The sequence below is a fragment of the Coturnix japonica genome, chromosome 3, assembly GCF_001577835.2.
Source record: "Coturnix japonica isolate 7356 chromosome 3, Coturnix japonica 2.1, whole genome shotgun sequence".
NCBI lineage: Eukaryota > Metazoa > Chordata > Aves > Galliformes > Phasianidae > Coturnix > Coturnix japonica.
In genome coordinates, this window is record NC_029518.1 from 40,762,754 (window position 1) to 40,778,640 (window position 15,887).

Below are 15,887 nucleotides of genomic sequence, written 5' to 3' on the forward strand. Positions count from 1 at the left end.
TAGATTACTAATATAGCATTTGTAATGCTAGCACACTGCTTACTTTCATGAACTAATCAAAGACTAGTTAAATCCATACACCTTTAAAATGCACTACTGGTAATCCTAAATCAAATGACGGCGTTGGTTATTACACAGAATTGCTGGTTCCTAAATACTGTTTTAACTGGAACAGTTTGGCAATACTGGAAAAGCAGATTTCTTGTCTGCTCCTAAGAAATGCAGGTCTTCCTCCCCACAGCCAGTAAAAACCATCCTAATTGCAATTAAGAGTGCACACGAAAAGCGAAATCTACATGGATGTTAACTAAGGTTACTCATTTTCAAATGTACTTAGGACAGGTTAAGCCCAATGCTTAGGAGGAAAATTGGAAGTGCATAGTCTTCACAGTAGAGTATTTGCAGGCTGCTCCCATCCTCAATTTTAATGAGCAAAATGCTATTCATCAGTTTTATTCTTGGAATACAGAAGAGACCATAGCCAAGAAACATAAATCAGGAATATTAGGAAAGTTGCAAGAGAAGCGTGGTTAAAAAAATACATACATGCATTCATAAATAAAGCCAACAGCTTTGAAATTTAACTAAAAATAAATAACCAAAAATATTCCAACAAGTAACTACTGTGTGTAACACAGCCATGCAATTCAACCAGAATCTGGAGATTCAGTTTCTTGCATGTGTCTGACAACAAACATTTTGTTTTAAATAAACCGAAGTGTTGGTTATATCTAATGTTATATATCTAATATTTCAGCTCAATCAGGAAAATTGAGATATATCTTTCAGATTTTCAAAGGTCTGCAAACAAAATCAGGAGAGGGAAGAACTGGGGTATCACAGAATCACAGAATTGTAGGGGTTGGAAGGGACCTCTAGAGATCATCGAGTCCAACCCCCCTGCCAAAGCAGGCTCCCTACACCATGTCACACAGGTAGGCGTCCAGGCGGGTCTTAAATATCTCCAGAGAAGGAGACTCCACCACCTCCCTGGGCAGCCTGTTCCAGTGAAGTTTATGGGCATGAAGTTTAAAGGGTATGAAGTTTAAAGCAGCATGATGGGCAGCACAAGGCCTGGGTGCTGGTGTAGGAGACCAGCAATCACACAGCACCTCATCTCATGGGTTGTAAAAAGTGAAAACCATCTCATGTGGTTCTCACAACTGTGAGAGCAATACAGAGATAAACTTCCTGCTGCCCTTGATCCTCATTAGCAGGAGTTCAAATACACTAGGTGCTTGCATATATCAAGTATAGCCGCTGCTCACCATCCCGGGGCATGCTGCCATTCCTCTGCACTGCACTGCAAGATCTGTCTGCACTGCAAGATCTATACAAAGTCCACCACCAAACCACCAAGTTCTTGACACTCAGTATCTTTGTTTTTTAAGGTAAATAGTTAATTTCTAACACATATGCTCTTTAACCAGAATACAGCCAGGCAATTAAAATATGTAGGAAGAAAAAAGGTTCATTTGCCTGCTCTTCATATTGCACATTTTCAGTTAGCTAAGGGGATAGAAACACAGTCACTAGACACAGCCAAGAAAACCTTCTTTAAACTAACACAACTATCCCTAAATCCAGTTGCAAACATTTTATTTCCAACATAACCAGCACACCGACAAGCACAGAATTGCAAATCATGATCGTGCTGCAGCTGCTAGCAATGGAAACGCGTGCTTTAGGGAGCCATCTGTTGAAACCGAACAACAAAGGAGTCTGCAGTTAGAGCTGCTAAACACAGCACAGCTCCGTTGCCAGCAGCTCTAATTTCTTGGTTCTGAAAAGTTTCTGCTGAATGCAGAAAAGACTATAAAACCATTCTTGCATACAATTTTCACTCGCTGATCTACATGTGCAAATATTAGATGCAAGTGATTGCAGATGGTGCTTTTAAAGCATATATTACAAACAGATTAATGGCAACAAAAGAAATATAAAAGCCTTTGGTTAAAAAGGCAAGAAAGAAAAAAAAAGGTGTGGTTTTTTTGTTGCTGTTGTGTGGTTGCTTTTTTGTTTTTTACAGAACAGCAGGAATTTGCTCACAGTTCATACAAATAGAACTTATTTTGCTAAATAAATCCTGTGCAAACCTAGCTGAGTGCTAATGAGGAAAAGGAATAGCCTGGTTAGCAAGATAGGAAAATTCTGAAACCAGCACAGAGATTGGAATGGTGCACATCGTATTGCTATTGTGACTACACCTAAACACAGTAAAAAAAAAACCTGGATTAACATTAAAGCATAATACTGAGAGACAGTAATGAAGATGCTTGCTTTTGTATCCGCATTTGAAATTGATATGCCTCAGCTCAGCACTTCTGAGCAGTCAGCACCAAACCTTAGTCACCAATAACTCATGACTGCTGTCCACAGGTTAATGAGGTTTATCGTTCCAAACTTGGAATTATATTATATGAGATTTTAACAGTGTAATTAAATTGTATTTGTAACTAAGGACATGCCTGGCTTTTCAATCTGTTATCCTTTCATAATTTGGGTAAGCATCAAGCTTTCTGATTTTCTTTTCCTGAATGGGAATCGCTACCACCAAGAGAAACAAGCAGATCCAGTCCACTTTAAGGTTCTTCTAATCTTCAAAGTACAAAGGGCAAACATGATTAGATTTCCACCAAGCACCATCTCTCTGTTAAGTCCTGGATCACTGTCCTCTTTAGTCCCCTAAAGAAAAGGAAACCTTCATTGCATGTAGAAAACATTGCTTCTTGGCAAATACTTATGTTTTTGTGTAAAGAACTGGAGCAGGCATCTGTTACCCTTCTGCCTTCCCAAATGTCAGAGAAAATAAGAGCACACAGACACCTGTGCCACATCTCAACACTGCAACAAAAAGCACTGAAAGCAAAATCGATCTAGCGGAAAAAAGCAGCAACAAGAACTTTGTTTCCAGGTCGTAAATCTTGTAGTCGTTGCTTTACTCCAGAAAAGAGGCATCTGGGTAACTAAACTTGATAGTAAAGCTTGGCAGAAGAGCTTCTGTTAGAAGACCTAACAGAAACATTATAGAGGAAAAAAGAGAACTTTAGCTTATTGCCTCTACTGGCATGAAGATGATATAAAAAAAAAAAAGCACAGAGAAAAAACACTGCTCTCTAAAACAGTTTGCCCTTGCAGTTCCTCTTCCAGTTGGTAAGTAAAAAGCAAGACTGCTAACTCCTTCCATTTCTCAGGACCTGTTTTTCAAGCAAGTTTCTCTAGCCCTCTCTGTATATCCCCACTACCACCTTTCCATCTGCAGCATTCTTCCTTTCTAAGAGGAAGCAGCTTAATCCTGCCTTGTGAAATGCATCAATTTCCCACCTCTTCAGAAAGCATAGACGTAAATATGTATGAGTCACGTTGAACCTTTCATCACTTTCTGTACTCATAAAAACAAATATTATGTAAAGCACATCAATGTCAGGCCTAATACAAATGGGTAAAAAACATACCTGAAGCTTATGCTTATGGTAGAAGAAAGTTTGAAGAAGAGGCAATGATAATAAAGATCACAGAATCACAGAATGACCCGGGTTGGAAGGGACCTCAAGGATCATGTAGTTCCAACCCCCCTGCCTGGCAGGGCCACCAAACATACACCTTTACTAGATCAGGTTGCCCAGGGCCCCGTCCAACCTGGTCTTGAACACCTCCAAGGACGGGGCATCCACAACCTCCCTGGGCAGCCTGTTCCAGGGCCTAACCACTCTCCTAGTGAAGAACTTCCCCCTAACATCCAACCTAAATCTTCCCTCTTTTAACTTAAAACCATTTCCCCGTGTCCTGCTATTGTCAGCCCTTTCAAAGAGTTTACTCCCCTCCTGGGTGTAAGTTCCCTTCAGGTACTGAAAGGCTGCAATGAGGTCAATTATAGCAATAATACCAAGATAATACCAAGAAGCTGTTTGAGGGAAGGGGAAGAAGCTGTTGGAGGGAAGAGGTCCCTCTTCTGGACCCACTCCAACAGTTTCACATCCCTTGTGTACTGGAGACCGCATATCTGGACACAGTTCTCTAAATGAGACTTCATGAGGGCAAAGTAGAGGGGTACAAACACCCACCCAGCCCTGGTAGCCACCCCTTTGCTGATGCAACCCAGGACACTGTTGACCTTCTGGGCTGTAAGAGCACACTGCTGGCTCATGTCCAGGTTTTTATCCATTAGGACCCAAACAAAGTACTTCTCTGCAAAACAAGCTTGTCTTCCCCTCAGGAAGAGACCAAGCGAAAGAAAAGGCAACCTGCTGTTCAAACACACTGAGCACGATGTGAAATCATTCCCTCAGTCACACTCTTCTGGCTGCATGTGAAGCAACCTGGAATGTGACCGTTCCTGCTGGTTTCCAGTGACACTTTGCCAGAGGTCACCAGCTCCTCAGATGCTCTGGTGTAACTGAACATACCAACCCTGGTTCTTCACTTCTTCTGCCAAAACAATTCAGCTTAGCTGGAATGCCTTTGTTAGCAGAATTTTTCCAACTTCAATCACTTTGAATTCAATTGGGTAACCAAATGCATATAATGCAATGCTAGCAAATTTCATTATGGCAGAAATCCCTGGTTTGGGAGTGGGAGGGAAGACAGGGCTGTTGGGAGATGAGAAATTTAACTTCTTGTTTGGGTCAGCTTCAGAACGAATGCCATTCAATATCTGCAGCAATGATAAAAGCAGAAGATGCTTAAGGTAATACCTGTATCAGTCCAAGAACTGGTTGAATTACACCATTCCAACAGCTTATTTATAAATTAACCTATGAACAAGGCACTGTGGCACAGAAAAAAACCTACAGAAAGACTATAACTGCATTGGTAAATAACCAGAATGTGTTAGCAGCACTGTAATTGCATCTTCTGCTCACTATTTATATCTTATTTCTATTCAATGATTAATCTATTGCATGGCTGCACTAACACTAACACTTGAAGCTGCTATGAAGGTTATGGGCTTACACTGCAAGAGCCACACTAACAGTAAGCACCAAGGACAACAAATCCCAGATCAGCTAAAGCCTAAGAGAAGCACAAAACAAGTATTTCTGTTGCAAGATCAACAACAGTTTGTAGCAAGACTTCAATGCAATAGAACAAAACAGTATTTCCACAGAAATCAAGAAGGAAAAAAAAAAAAAAAAAAAAAAAAAAAAGTAGTTTACTGTGGAAGAAAAAAACAAAACCCAACCAACCTAATTCAATGCTTAGAGCCAACCAGTTCATCTCTGATTGATTTCCAGGGACATCTTTTCCCCCTTGGCAAATCTCAGTTTGAGCCATTTAATAAGAACAGAATGGCACAGCAAGCAAGAACATCCTTCATTTCTAGCGCAGACCTCAAGCACATTTGCCTGCAGCCAGCTCCCCCTCACACAAAGATCTTCAGAGCAATGAATGTGAATGAAGTCACTGCAGAACGAAGCCACCAGAAATCTGTATCGAGACCAGCTACGTTTATTTGAAGACAGAAGCTCAAACTTAATGTTCTGCTTCTCAGGACACAGAAACTCCTGCAGCCGGTTTGCTAAATTGATAATACTTTGACACTTTGCTCAAAATTCTTGAGCAGAAGCTTCCAAGCGTTTGCTTGTTGTATTTACAGCAGAAAGATGAACAGTCACAAAGAAATGCATCAAGGCTTATTGAAACAGCAGAGAGGTGGAGAGGGACGACAAACTGACAGTAAAATCTGTTAAATTTGAGAATGATAAAAGCGACAAACAATGAGCTGAACATAAATCAACCAAAATACAAACTATTTTTCATCATTTCGTTTTATTACAAGCAGAAATAAAAGATATCAAGACCTATTTAAATGAATTCAGAAAGTGATTTTTTTCCCCCTGCAAGCTACACCAACTAGAAATAAGCAAAAAAGAAACAAAATAAAGCTCGTAACGTTTTTGGCAGGTCTTCATGTTCTCATCTCCGAAAAAGAAATAATAATAGTCAGGACTTCCTGTTTGTTTTTAGTAGTAAATTTGGAAACTGAAAAAGGTTAACTGATATTTTCCATCTTGGACTATTTTAAGTTTTCATGAAAATCTGGATGATGACAGAACAGCATTTATAACATAGGCATGTACATCGTGATCTGAGCTTCCTCCCAGTGCTCTCCCCATACACAAAGGTATTACTCGATTAAAACCATACCAAAAGTTATCTGGACAAAAAAGAGCAGCCATTTAATTCTGACATCACTCTGCAACGTGTGAAAAAAAAACAACAGTGAAAATGCTGGTGACTTTGTTAGATTCCCACACCTACTTTTAAGCCCAGGAAGAGAGGCTGCAAAAGAATCAAAGGTCAGAAGTGCAGAAACAGGAGGGAAACTACAGAGAGCTTAACCCAGCCTATCCAGCATCCAGTTTCCTTATCTTCAGCCTCTCACTAACTGCTCTCAGTAACTATGTTTCTTTCATTCTTCAGCATTTAGGTTTGTGCTATTTTCTCAACCCCAGCTATATCATAACTCAACCCTGAGGAAAAGAACAGCACTTCACCTTTTTATTTCTTTAAACGAGAAGTTCTGAAGTGTGTTTTCATCACCAAATTAAAGACGGTTGAGCAAAAGACATCACAGTACAAATCCAAAGGATAAACGCTGCAGTTCAGTACTTGGCATCAGATACCCCAAACCAGTTCCAGAGGGCGACTCATAAAAAAAGTAAAAGGTAACTTTAAGTGATAAATTGGGAAGGCACAGAGCCACACTAAAAGATAATCAGAACCGCAACAGCCACTGATTTTCATTTGTCATTTCTCTTCTTCCCCAACGCTTTCCTGCTCACAAACTTCACTATTCTGACAGAAAGTTCCACTCCTAGATAAGAAAAGCTATCAACTGGGTTTGATCCTAATATTTCAGACAATCTTTTTGATGAAGTCTGCAAGAAACTCAAAAGTGAAGCACTGAAAGTGAAGCATATTTTTAGTGGAAGTTGATACCTAAGTACTTTGTAATTCTGGGTGCTGGATGGCCAATCATAGAATTACTCAGGTTGGAAAAGACCTTGAAGATCATCAAGTCCAACCACAGCCTAACCATAGTACCCTAACTCTAAAAACCCTCTGCTAAATCATATCCCTGAGCACCACATCCAAACGGCTCTTAATGCAGGCAATGCAGTCAAGCTGCAGTATGCCGCACAATTTGGAGCTCTTCACATCCACAGGCAGTTCCATCATGCAGCTGAGAAGTAACAGAGACATCTCTAACTGTGTCCTTGTTACCACTTCCTTGATGGATGTTTCAGAGCTAAAGTGGTAAAAGCCTTTACAAATACTGCTCTAAGAGAGACCATCAGCAAGTAAACTACCAACACGCTAAGCCAAGGGCGTAACAAGCCAGACAAGGATACCACACATCAGAAAGCAATGCACCACAGTCAACACAGCTAAGTGGTATCTGAATGCAGGAGCAGAGAAAATCTGCTCCTCCAACTCGTGACAATAGCAGACATGCATCTGGGCAATGAAGCTACATCCCACTTGTCTGAATCCAAAATAAGGCAGCTGAAGGTTCATGGCAAGCTGCTGTGCTCCTGCACACACAGTTGCTGGACTACATGTGAACCAACATCATACAAGACACTAACATACAAATTGGGGTGGTAAGAGCAAACATTACAGTTTGGTTTTAAGTTTGCAGCTGGTCAAGGATGAGTACTGAACAATTTTTACATTTTTAAAGGAATAAACTATTGTTAATAGATTACAGGCAAAATATAGTATTATTGTAGTTAATACTGAAGAGCAAAAGAAGCCTTAAGGAAAGTATCAGCCCTGCGGACATAAATGGCACACAGAACAGTAAATCCAACCACACAGCTGAAGAACTGAAGCTGACAGATCTGTACCTTCCCGTGCTGACACAGGTCAATGTGCTATTTAACTTGCAGTGGGTAGTATAAGAACCTGTCCTCTGTTAAACTGCATCTAAAACACATTTAGAATGGTCTATGACATGTGGCTGTCATGGAAACCAAATCTTTAAAAGATTCTAAGACACCCAACTCACTCTCTAGAATAATTATTGCTGCACACCCCTCAACCTCTCCATTAAATCTGGTAGATCTGTTTTTCATCTCAGCACAGTTTGCATTCCACGAGGGCCAAAACCACTTGCTTACATAATAGTAAAATCAACCTTGACACAGGCAGTGCTGATTAGCAGACAGAAAACCAACTCCAGCAGCCTCACAACAGAGTAATCCTTGCCGCTGTAAATACCAGATATCTCATTAAGCACTTCATGTGTTTGCATGCACAAACAATCATTGGTGGAGGTAGAGCAACCATTCATCCCAGTCTTTCACATGTAAACAAGAAAATGCAGTACCTTAAAAATAGAGATTATACCTTACTTTATTTAAATGTACAGGGGGAAAAAACAATCAAGAAGAGGATGGTGGTAAATCACTACACTTGAAGCAATTTTCCAGTGGAAGCTATCATCCTAACTGAATCAAATAGTTTTAACTTTTTTCACTGCTGATATACAATCAATCCTACAGATACATTCTGGCAACCAGAGAAGTATGTTAAGTACAATCCATGTCATGACCTCGAGTCTCCCCCAAACTACAGATGCTGAAGACTAACGGCCCAATTCACTGTCATCATACAGCCAACAAATCTGACAGACCGAATTAAAACATCACAGTGCAGAGGAAGCCTCCACCATCATTCTCTGTTCTGCCCTGCTCTACTCACAGCCTTGCTCCTTCTTTCACCCCTTGCATTGGATTTATGCCAGGACAAAAGAGGTTTCCAAGCAATCAAGGATAAGTCAGAGTAGCTCTATGGGTCTTCACACCTTTGCAGTGTGCCCAAATAAACGGCATCCCAAAAAGGAAATGCTTAAGGCTTCATTTATTGCCATAGTGAATTTTGTGCTATAAAGTTCTTGCAAGTGCCTGAGTTTGAGGTGAGAAGATTTAAAGCCTATAAGCCACGAACAAGAAATATCAAAGAGACGCCTGTTTTATTTAGTGTTTATTTATTTCCCAAGGGGAAATACCTTGAAAGCTATCTGTTTGCTTTTTAACAAGAATCGATAGCTAAATGTCAATTCTTCACACAACTTTCTAGGGGCACTATTTCTTTCACCCACAATCACAGCAGCCTGTCCCTCATGCAAGTGCAATCCTGTCTCAAATTCAGCGTCTACTCTCAGGCTCCAAGTACCTTCTTTGGTTTGGAGCTGCCTCCCCTCTCTCCTGACCCCAAAGTATGTTCAAGAAGAAAAGGAAGCCCTGGGGGAGAAAAAGTTTGCTTTTAGAGTGGAGTTCTCTATTAAATGTTTTGAAACATCTTGGAACAACTGTATCATTCAAATAAGACCATGAATGTACTGCACGCTCACCTTACCTATACATAAGGTAGCACTGCACCTCTGTTCTGACAAGACAGAACCCTCAGACAAAGATCAAAAGATTTCTGACACAAAAGGCTGTCTCACAAAAATAAAGCAATCAACTTTCTTTTTAAGCAAATGAGAATGGCTGAGGACTTGCCCAACAAAATTGAAATGAACTTTAGAAGAATGCATTATAGTGACGCAGTGCTAGCCAGGGGAGCATAAAAACGCATTCATACACCACAAGCAGGACTGAAAACAATCAGCCATCAAATGGATTTCACACTGGTGCATCACAGTGATTGCAGCAAGATTCTGACCTCGCAAGCAGGAATGACAGACTTAATGACAGCTCCAAAATCTAAAAAAACTTTGACTATGTTGAAAAAAGCCTCCAACGCTTTTTCTTAAAAGTAATGCAGAAATAAAGTATTGCACAAAGCCAGAGAAGCACATCCAAAGCAGCTGTGCAGTCAGTACACCAAGTCCACATAGAAGTGAATCACGGCAAAGTGCATGCGTTGCCCCACACCAATTAAGACTACTTAATTGTTTTGCGACGTTTCCTTCCCACCCACCAGCTCACACCGAAATAACTAATTCTGTTTTCATTCGCCGGGTGAAGTTGCCACCGCACCATCCACACCCACATCCGACTCACATAAACTGTGTGTTAATAAGCAGAAACCAGCAGAGGTCAGAAATGGCCCCAGACAGGAAATGCCTGGGTGTATTCCAGCGAGGCGCTGCACTGCTCCTCTACACGGAGGCAGCCCAGGTCCAAGGTCACGCTGCTGTGCAAACTTCACTTGAAAGCGTTTTCCGCTTAACTTGCACTATCATTCCTCGAAGCTACTGTAAGAAGGGACCTTGACACTGACACATCCGCCCTGCTGGCACTCGAAGATATCACAGAAGTATTCTGAAAGAACTTTTCCATACCTTCCGCTTCTGCCGGTCCCCAAGACGTAAGAAAAGCGGATCGTTAAAATACACCAGTGAAAACCAGACGTTATTCAGCCCCATAGCCTCAATGCAAACTGAGAGCATCCCCAGATCCCCTCTTGTCAGAGCAAGAAGAGGAAAGTGCAGCACACCTGGAGTACGCCGCCCTCATCCAGCTCTGCAGAACTAATCGATCAGCCGAGTGCTTCCCAAACGCTCCCTGAATGCCTCCTAGCGAGGAGCGAAGCGCATCAACAGGATGTTATTTGAAAAGGAGAAATAAGCGCTAGAGAACTAACAGCTCGGATTTATGCAACACTTCTGCAGCCACGCTTGCAAACTCCAAGCAACCTGCACCCCAAGCTCTCAGCAGGGCACACACAAGCGGGGTCAGCCCGCACCGAGGCAGCGGCAACGCAGCCGCTGTGCAGGAGCCTTCCCCAGTGCCGCACCTCCCGAGGATGCCGCCAGCAGCGATGCGATGCGATGCGATGAGATGCGATGCTCCGACACCGTCGCCCGCCTCCAGCCGCCGCTCGCAGCGCTTCACCCCCCCAACACACACACACACACACACACACAACCCACAGTCCCCGCTCCGGCAAAAGTTGTCCCGAGAGCCGTCCCGCAGAGCAGCTCACAACACCGCTCCTCTGTGCTGCCCGACAGGGTGGAGGAGGCGATGCAGCGCTAATTGCCCAGCGCCCACAAAGCACTGCCTTACCCACCGCAGCCGCTAGAGATTTGTGCTCGGTGCGTTTGCTGGCTCGGTGGTCGCGGTGCAAAAGCGCTGATGTTGCAGAGCCGAAGCTCCGTGCACGACGCCCTGCAGCAGGGCTCGGCCCCCGCCCGCCGCGCTGCCACAATGTGGCAGCCACCATCTGGCTCCCTATTTGGCAGCGCCCGGCACTGACCTCCCCGGCGGCGGCGGCGGCTCCTCCATGGCGGCGGCGGCAGGGAGCGGTGCGGCGACTCTCCTCATGCATGCACCGAGGCCGCCATGACGGCGGATCGAGGTGCGCGGCCCGACCCGGCCCGCTGCGACGCCGGAGGAGGGGACGGGGGTGGGAGCTCTACCCGGCTGCAGGGACCCGGCCGCCAAGAGCCGCCCGCGCGGCCGCCATCTTGGAATCAGCCTCACAGGGCAGCGAAGCCGGGAGCATCGCTACGGCGCGCGAGGAGGGACTCGCCAAGACACAGGCGCTCTGTGCGACGAGGCCGGATGGGTGCGGAGGAGGCAGCGCTCCCCGGGCGGGACGCGCGGTGCTCTCCGTCCCGCTGCCGCCCGCCCTATGGCCGGAGGCGGGCGGTAGGAGCAGGGCGTTGTTGTCTCCGAGAGCAGGAGGAGGCGGAGGGGGAGCTAGCCGGGGTTCGCCACCCGGCCCCGGGTTGTCCCACGATAGTCTGCCGTGAAGCGGCTCTCGCTAAGAAACTGGGGGGACGCAGCCCCGCCTCACACCGCTGTATTGTGCGTGTTGTTTCTTTGGGTTATTGAGGAAACCACGTTGGTCAATGTGCTCGTTTGTTGCCTATTGGTTATCTCAGAGCTACCGTCCGTCAGGTGGTTTACAGAACTGTTCTTGACATCCGTAATTCACTGTGAGCGAGTAGCATGGACTTTAGCATCCACGGACAGAGGGAAACTCAATGTTAGTGATTACTGTAAGGAAGGCTGTAGGGTTTACCTGAATACTGACCATCTCTGGGTGCTCGGGTGATGACCTACACACACAGAGGTTGGAGCCACCCAAATAGTTCAAAGCCATCCGAAAGGCTGGAGGCCCTGCACTGACTTCCATTCTCATAGAAGAATCGCAAGAGAGCAGTTACACACACAGGGGGAGGGGTGTGTGGGAAAGCAGGCTCAGTGCTCCTGGAACAGCTTGTTTCATTTTAGAAGCATTCTAAAGCCTACAGCAGTGCTGTTTATCGGTTTAAAACAAAGACCTGAAGGTACATGATCCATGTGAAAATATAGGGAGGAAAAACGTAATTTCCTGAACTACATCTATAACTTGGCTGGGATACAGGCTAACGCCCTTCAAATAGCAGAGAAACGCAACGGGTTGGTTAAATATTCCAGTTGATGAGAGCCTCATCTTTTATATGTTTTAGGACTGGATGAAGAGCAGCAAACCCTGGCAGTGGTAATACAAGTTCAAAGATCCTACCTGTAGATGATATTTAGACATGCAATAATTAAATAAATTGCAGAGATCTTACAAAAATTGATAAATATAACGTTCTTTTAGTAATTTTGTCTTCTTTTAGGGAATATTCTTTTATATCAAATGTTCAATGACTGCCAGTTTGTGAGTCTGAGTATACCAAAAGTGCACATGTGTTAGGAAACACAGTAATCAAATGATCGTTTGCTTTGAGTTTATATGCAAAAATAATATCCCGGACAATAACAGTTTTGTAGATTTGGGTTTTTTTTCCAATAGATGATTTTTTCATTTCCACTAACAGCTATTTAAAAGCAAAGGGTAGTTAATTAAATGTAGTCCCACCCTCATCAGCAGACACTGGAAAGCATCCTGTTAGATACAGTTAGTTCGGCTCTAGTTAAATCTGCTGAAGACAGAATTGTCATTTTTTTCTTGGTCATAGGTTAAAATGCTCTTCTGCAGACCTACGAAGAATAAAGCATGAACCATACCTGCATTTGGCATATGGAAGACCATGCGACAACATTTCTTTCACGTGTAGATATTGCAGCTTTTCACCCCAGAGCCAAAATAAAATACCAAGATGCATTTCTACCTGGAAATATGCAGATTCGTCCATCTACACTTTTGTTCCTTTCACAGAAGATCAGGATGGGGTTTTTTTTTGGAAAGAAAGAGGACTCTGTTTTCAATGTCGCATAGCTTGAGCTTTGCTCCAATTGATTTGAAGTGTGAACCTCTGAAAGAAATTAAGGAATCACACTGTATAGCTCTATTCAATCGTCTATTAACCGCTGTGATTCATTCACTTCAGAAGCTTGCATAATAACTGCCAAAGCTTGTTCAGCAGCATGACTTAACAGCCATGCTATAATAGGAGCCAGCGAGCTTGATGGAGGTAGAGTATTTCTGTCCAAACACTGTCATCTCACATGCTGCATGTCAGATCACACAGGGCCTGATATCATTGACTCATCACTATTAAAGGAGTATTTGTAAGTAACAGTAGCGTGAGGTCAGAAACATTCCTAGGATTACTGTTTTATCACTGTGTTTTTTTTTGTTTTGGTTTAGTTTTTTGGTACTTCCTGTCCTAAAAAGCAACTGTGTGCAGCCGTTATTAAAACAACATGACCTACATGAGAGGACGACGAGCCTGAGTTGTGCTTAAAGCAGTACAATTTTGGTGTGTAGAGCTGGCCACGGGGCTGAGTGCCTGCACTGCTGGGCAGAGCTACAGTCACTGACAGATACTCAAAGTTACCTAGAGACTGGGCATGGAAACGACCATCTATAGATATTGTGAGACTCAAAACATTTTCCATGGCTACAGTAGCTCATATCTCCCCAACAACTTACTTTAGACCTGTTAATAAAGCCTGAGCTGAATTTAGGACAGCTTGAACATATCAGCGTGAGTCCATTTAAAGCTAACTTGGCTCCTGTTAATCGCACTATAATTCCTTCTCCAACTGCATTATAGACACACTCAGCAACCAACCATGGGATATTCTTAAAGAAGACCAAGATCATAAGCAGTGCTTTGTCTGTGTTTGAGTTTGATATAATATAATAACATATTCAAAGAAGCTCCACTGATGAATTGAGGCCTATCCTCAGAAGCCACATTTTATAGATCCAGAGCATACCTAGTTGCTTTCTATGTATGTCTGGCAGTGCAATTTAGTGCCTCATTGCATGTAACACTTGGTGTTTTTGTGAATTTTGTGTGTCTGAACACTTGCTTATATTAAAAATTTTAGAGATGCTATTTGTTTTTTTGTTGCTTTTTTTTAATCAGCTCAGAAAACAATTTAAAAGTTCCATACTCTGTCTTTTAAAATAACTGGTTGTGCATCTGAGATTCTTCCTATAACTGCCTTACAGCAGCTGCAAAACAGCTGTGAGATCTATATCAATCTTTCCTGCCTAGAAATATCTTCTATAGCTCTGGTCCACTGCTCCTCCTTCCAGCAGCTTTGTGTAAAGTGAGAGTAGTCACAGCAAAGCAGCATAACTGGTATATTCCTTCATCTCAGTAGATCATGGCTTTTGCATCAGCTCTATGACGTTGTAAGCAACTATGAGAAAATTTTAATCTTCATTTAATGTTAATCTCTGCAAACATTTACGTACGCATCAATCCATTTATATAACAGGCATATTGAAATCAATGGGACAGCCCCAAGAGAGTAGTTACTCATATGTACAGCAATGTTTAGAGGATCCGTTTCCACCTTCTGCTCTGAATCATCTGGAGTAATTTAACACCCATGATTTCACAAGGTGAATTAATCTGTCGTGATTTAATCCTGTTGATAGTTCAGGCACTAATGTATTTTCCCCTTGTCACAGTGCACAACTGTCTGGGGGATGACAAGTTTGTATCTCATTCTACAGCTCCTGCTGTCTCAAATTTTTCTGTATTTCTGCCTTACCTTCTACCTACATCTCTGTCCACTTCATTAATTAAAACAAACAAACAAAAAACAATTGTTACCTCATTATGAACATCACTATTTTCATCCTTTTAAATGATTATATGCATTGATCCTTCAGTATAAACCACTAAAGAGATAATCACCTGCCATTTTATGTTATTTCAGTGCATTCCAAGTTTTTTGTTCCTATCTGTGTCTTGCTGTTCCCTATCATTATTTTTATTAAGGAGTTAAGTCTCCTCATCTTCACAGGTACTGATGATTATTTTAAGACACACCCTTTGTAGGAAACATAGCACATAGCACTTGAAATAAGTGTTGAATGATGTGAGCTAATCTGCTTTCCTGGCAACAGGAATCTCTCCAGCTACAGCCAGTTGAGGAATCCAGCTTATGACCCTTGTACCACAGAGCTAAGGTCTCTGTGACGCACTCCGCTGAGCAGCTGAGAAGATAGAGCATCTGCACATTTAGCACCTTTATGAGTCAGTCTGGAAAGAGACCTGGGAGTTAGTTCTGAACGTTACTTCTCAAACTTGCCTAGACTAAAGCAACAGAAAACCATAAAGGAAAATTTTGGAAGACCTATGAAAAACTTACTGTCAAAGCTTAACAGCTCTTTCATCAACATTTCTTTCTCTCCTGACTTTGAATTCAACAAAATTCATACCCTAACCAATTTTAAAGAGTCTTTTTTTTCCTATCCGCTGTGTATACTGGAGTTCACACATCCTTCTCTAAGGAATCAGACATACCGATATTGCAAAGCATTTGTTTGGCCTACTTAGTACCTTTAACTGAGATGAGAGATCCCTAGGATCTCCATGTATGTTATAAATCCATATACTGGTTGTTACCCGGGCAATGAATTGTAAGGCAAAGCTTTAGACCTGTTTGCTTGACTGACAGTTACTCTGTCCAGTGATACGTCTTCTCCAGGACAGATTCCTGAATCCTGAAACTCAAAACAGCTTT

At 42.7% G+C, this 15,887-nt stretch overlaps 1 protein-coding gene across 4 annotated transcripts in view; it reads right to left on the bottom strand.

The window, feature by feature from the left end:
• MAP3K4 (mitogen-activated protein kinase kinase kinase 4) overlaps positions 1–11,988 on the bottom strand; it is a 60,434-nt gene extending 48,446 nt beyond the window's left edge. For 3 of the 4 annotated variants that reach the window (XM_032443949.1, XM_032443947.1, XM_032443948.1), the window contains exon 1: positions 11,215–11,357. In XM_032443949.1, coding sequence (XP_032299840.1) covers positions 11,215–11,282 — 68 coding nt within the window. In that variant the 5' untranslated portion in view covers positions 11,283–11,357. Of the gene's footprint in view, positions 1–11,214 lie in introns of all 4 variants that reach the window. The other variant, XM_015858049.2, reaches the window with a different exon arrangement.
• Between the last annotated feature and the right edge of the window lie 3,899 nt (positions 11,989–15,887).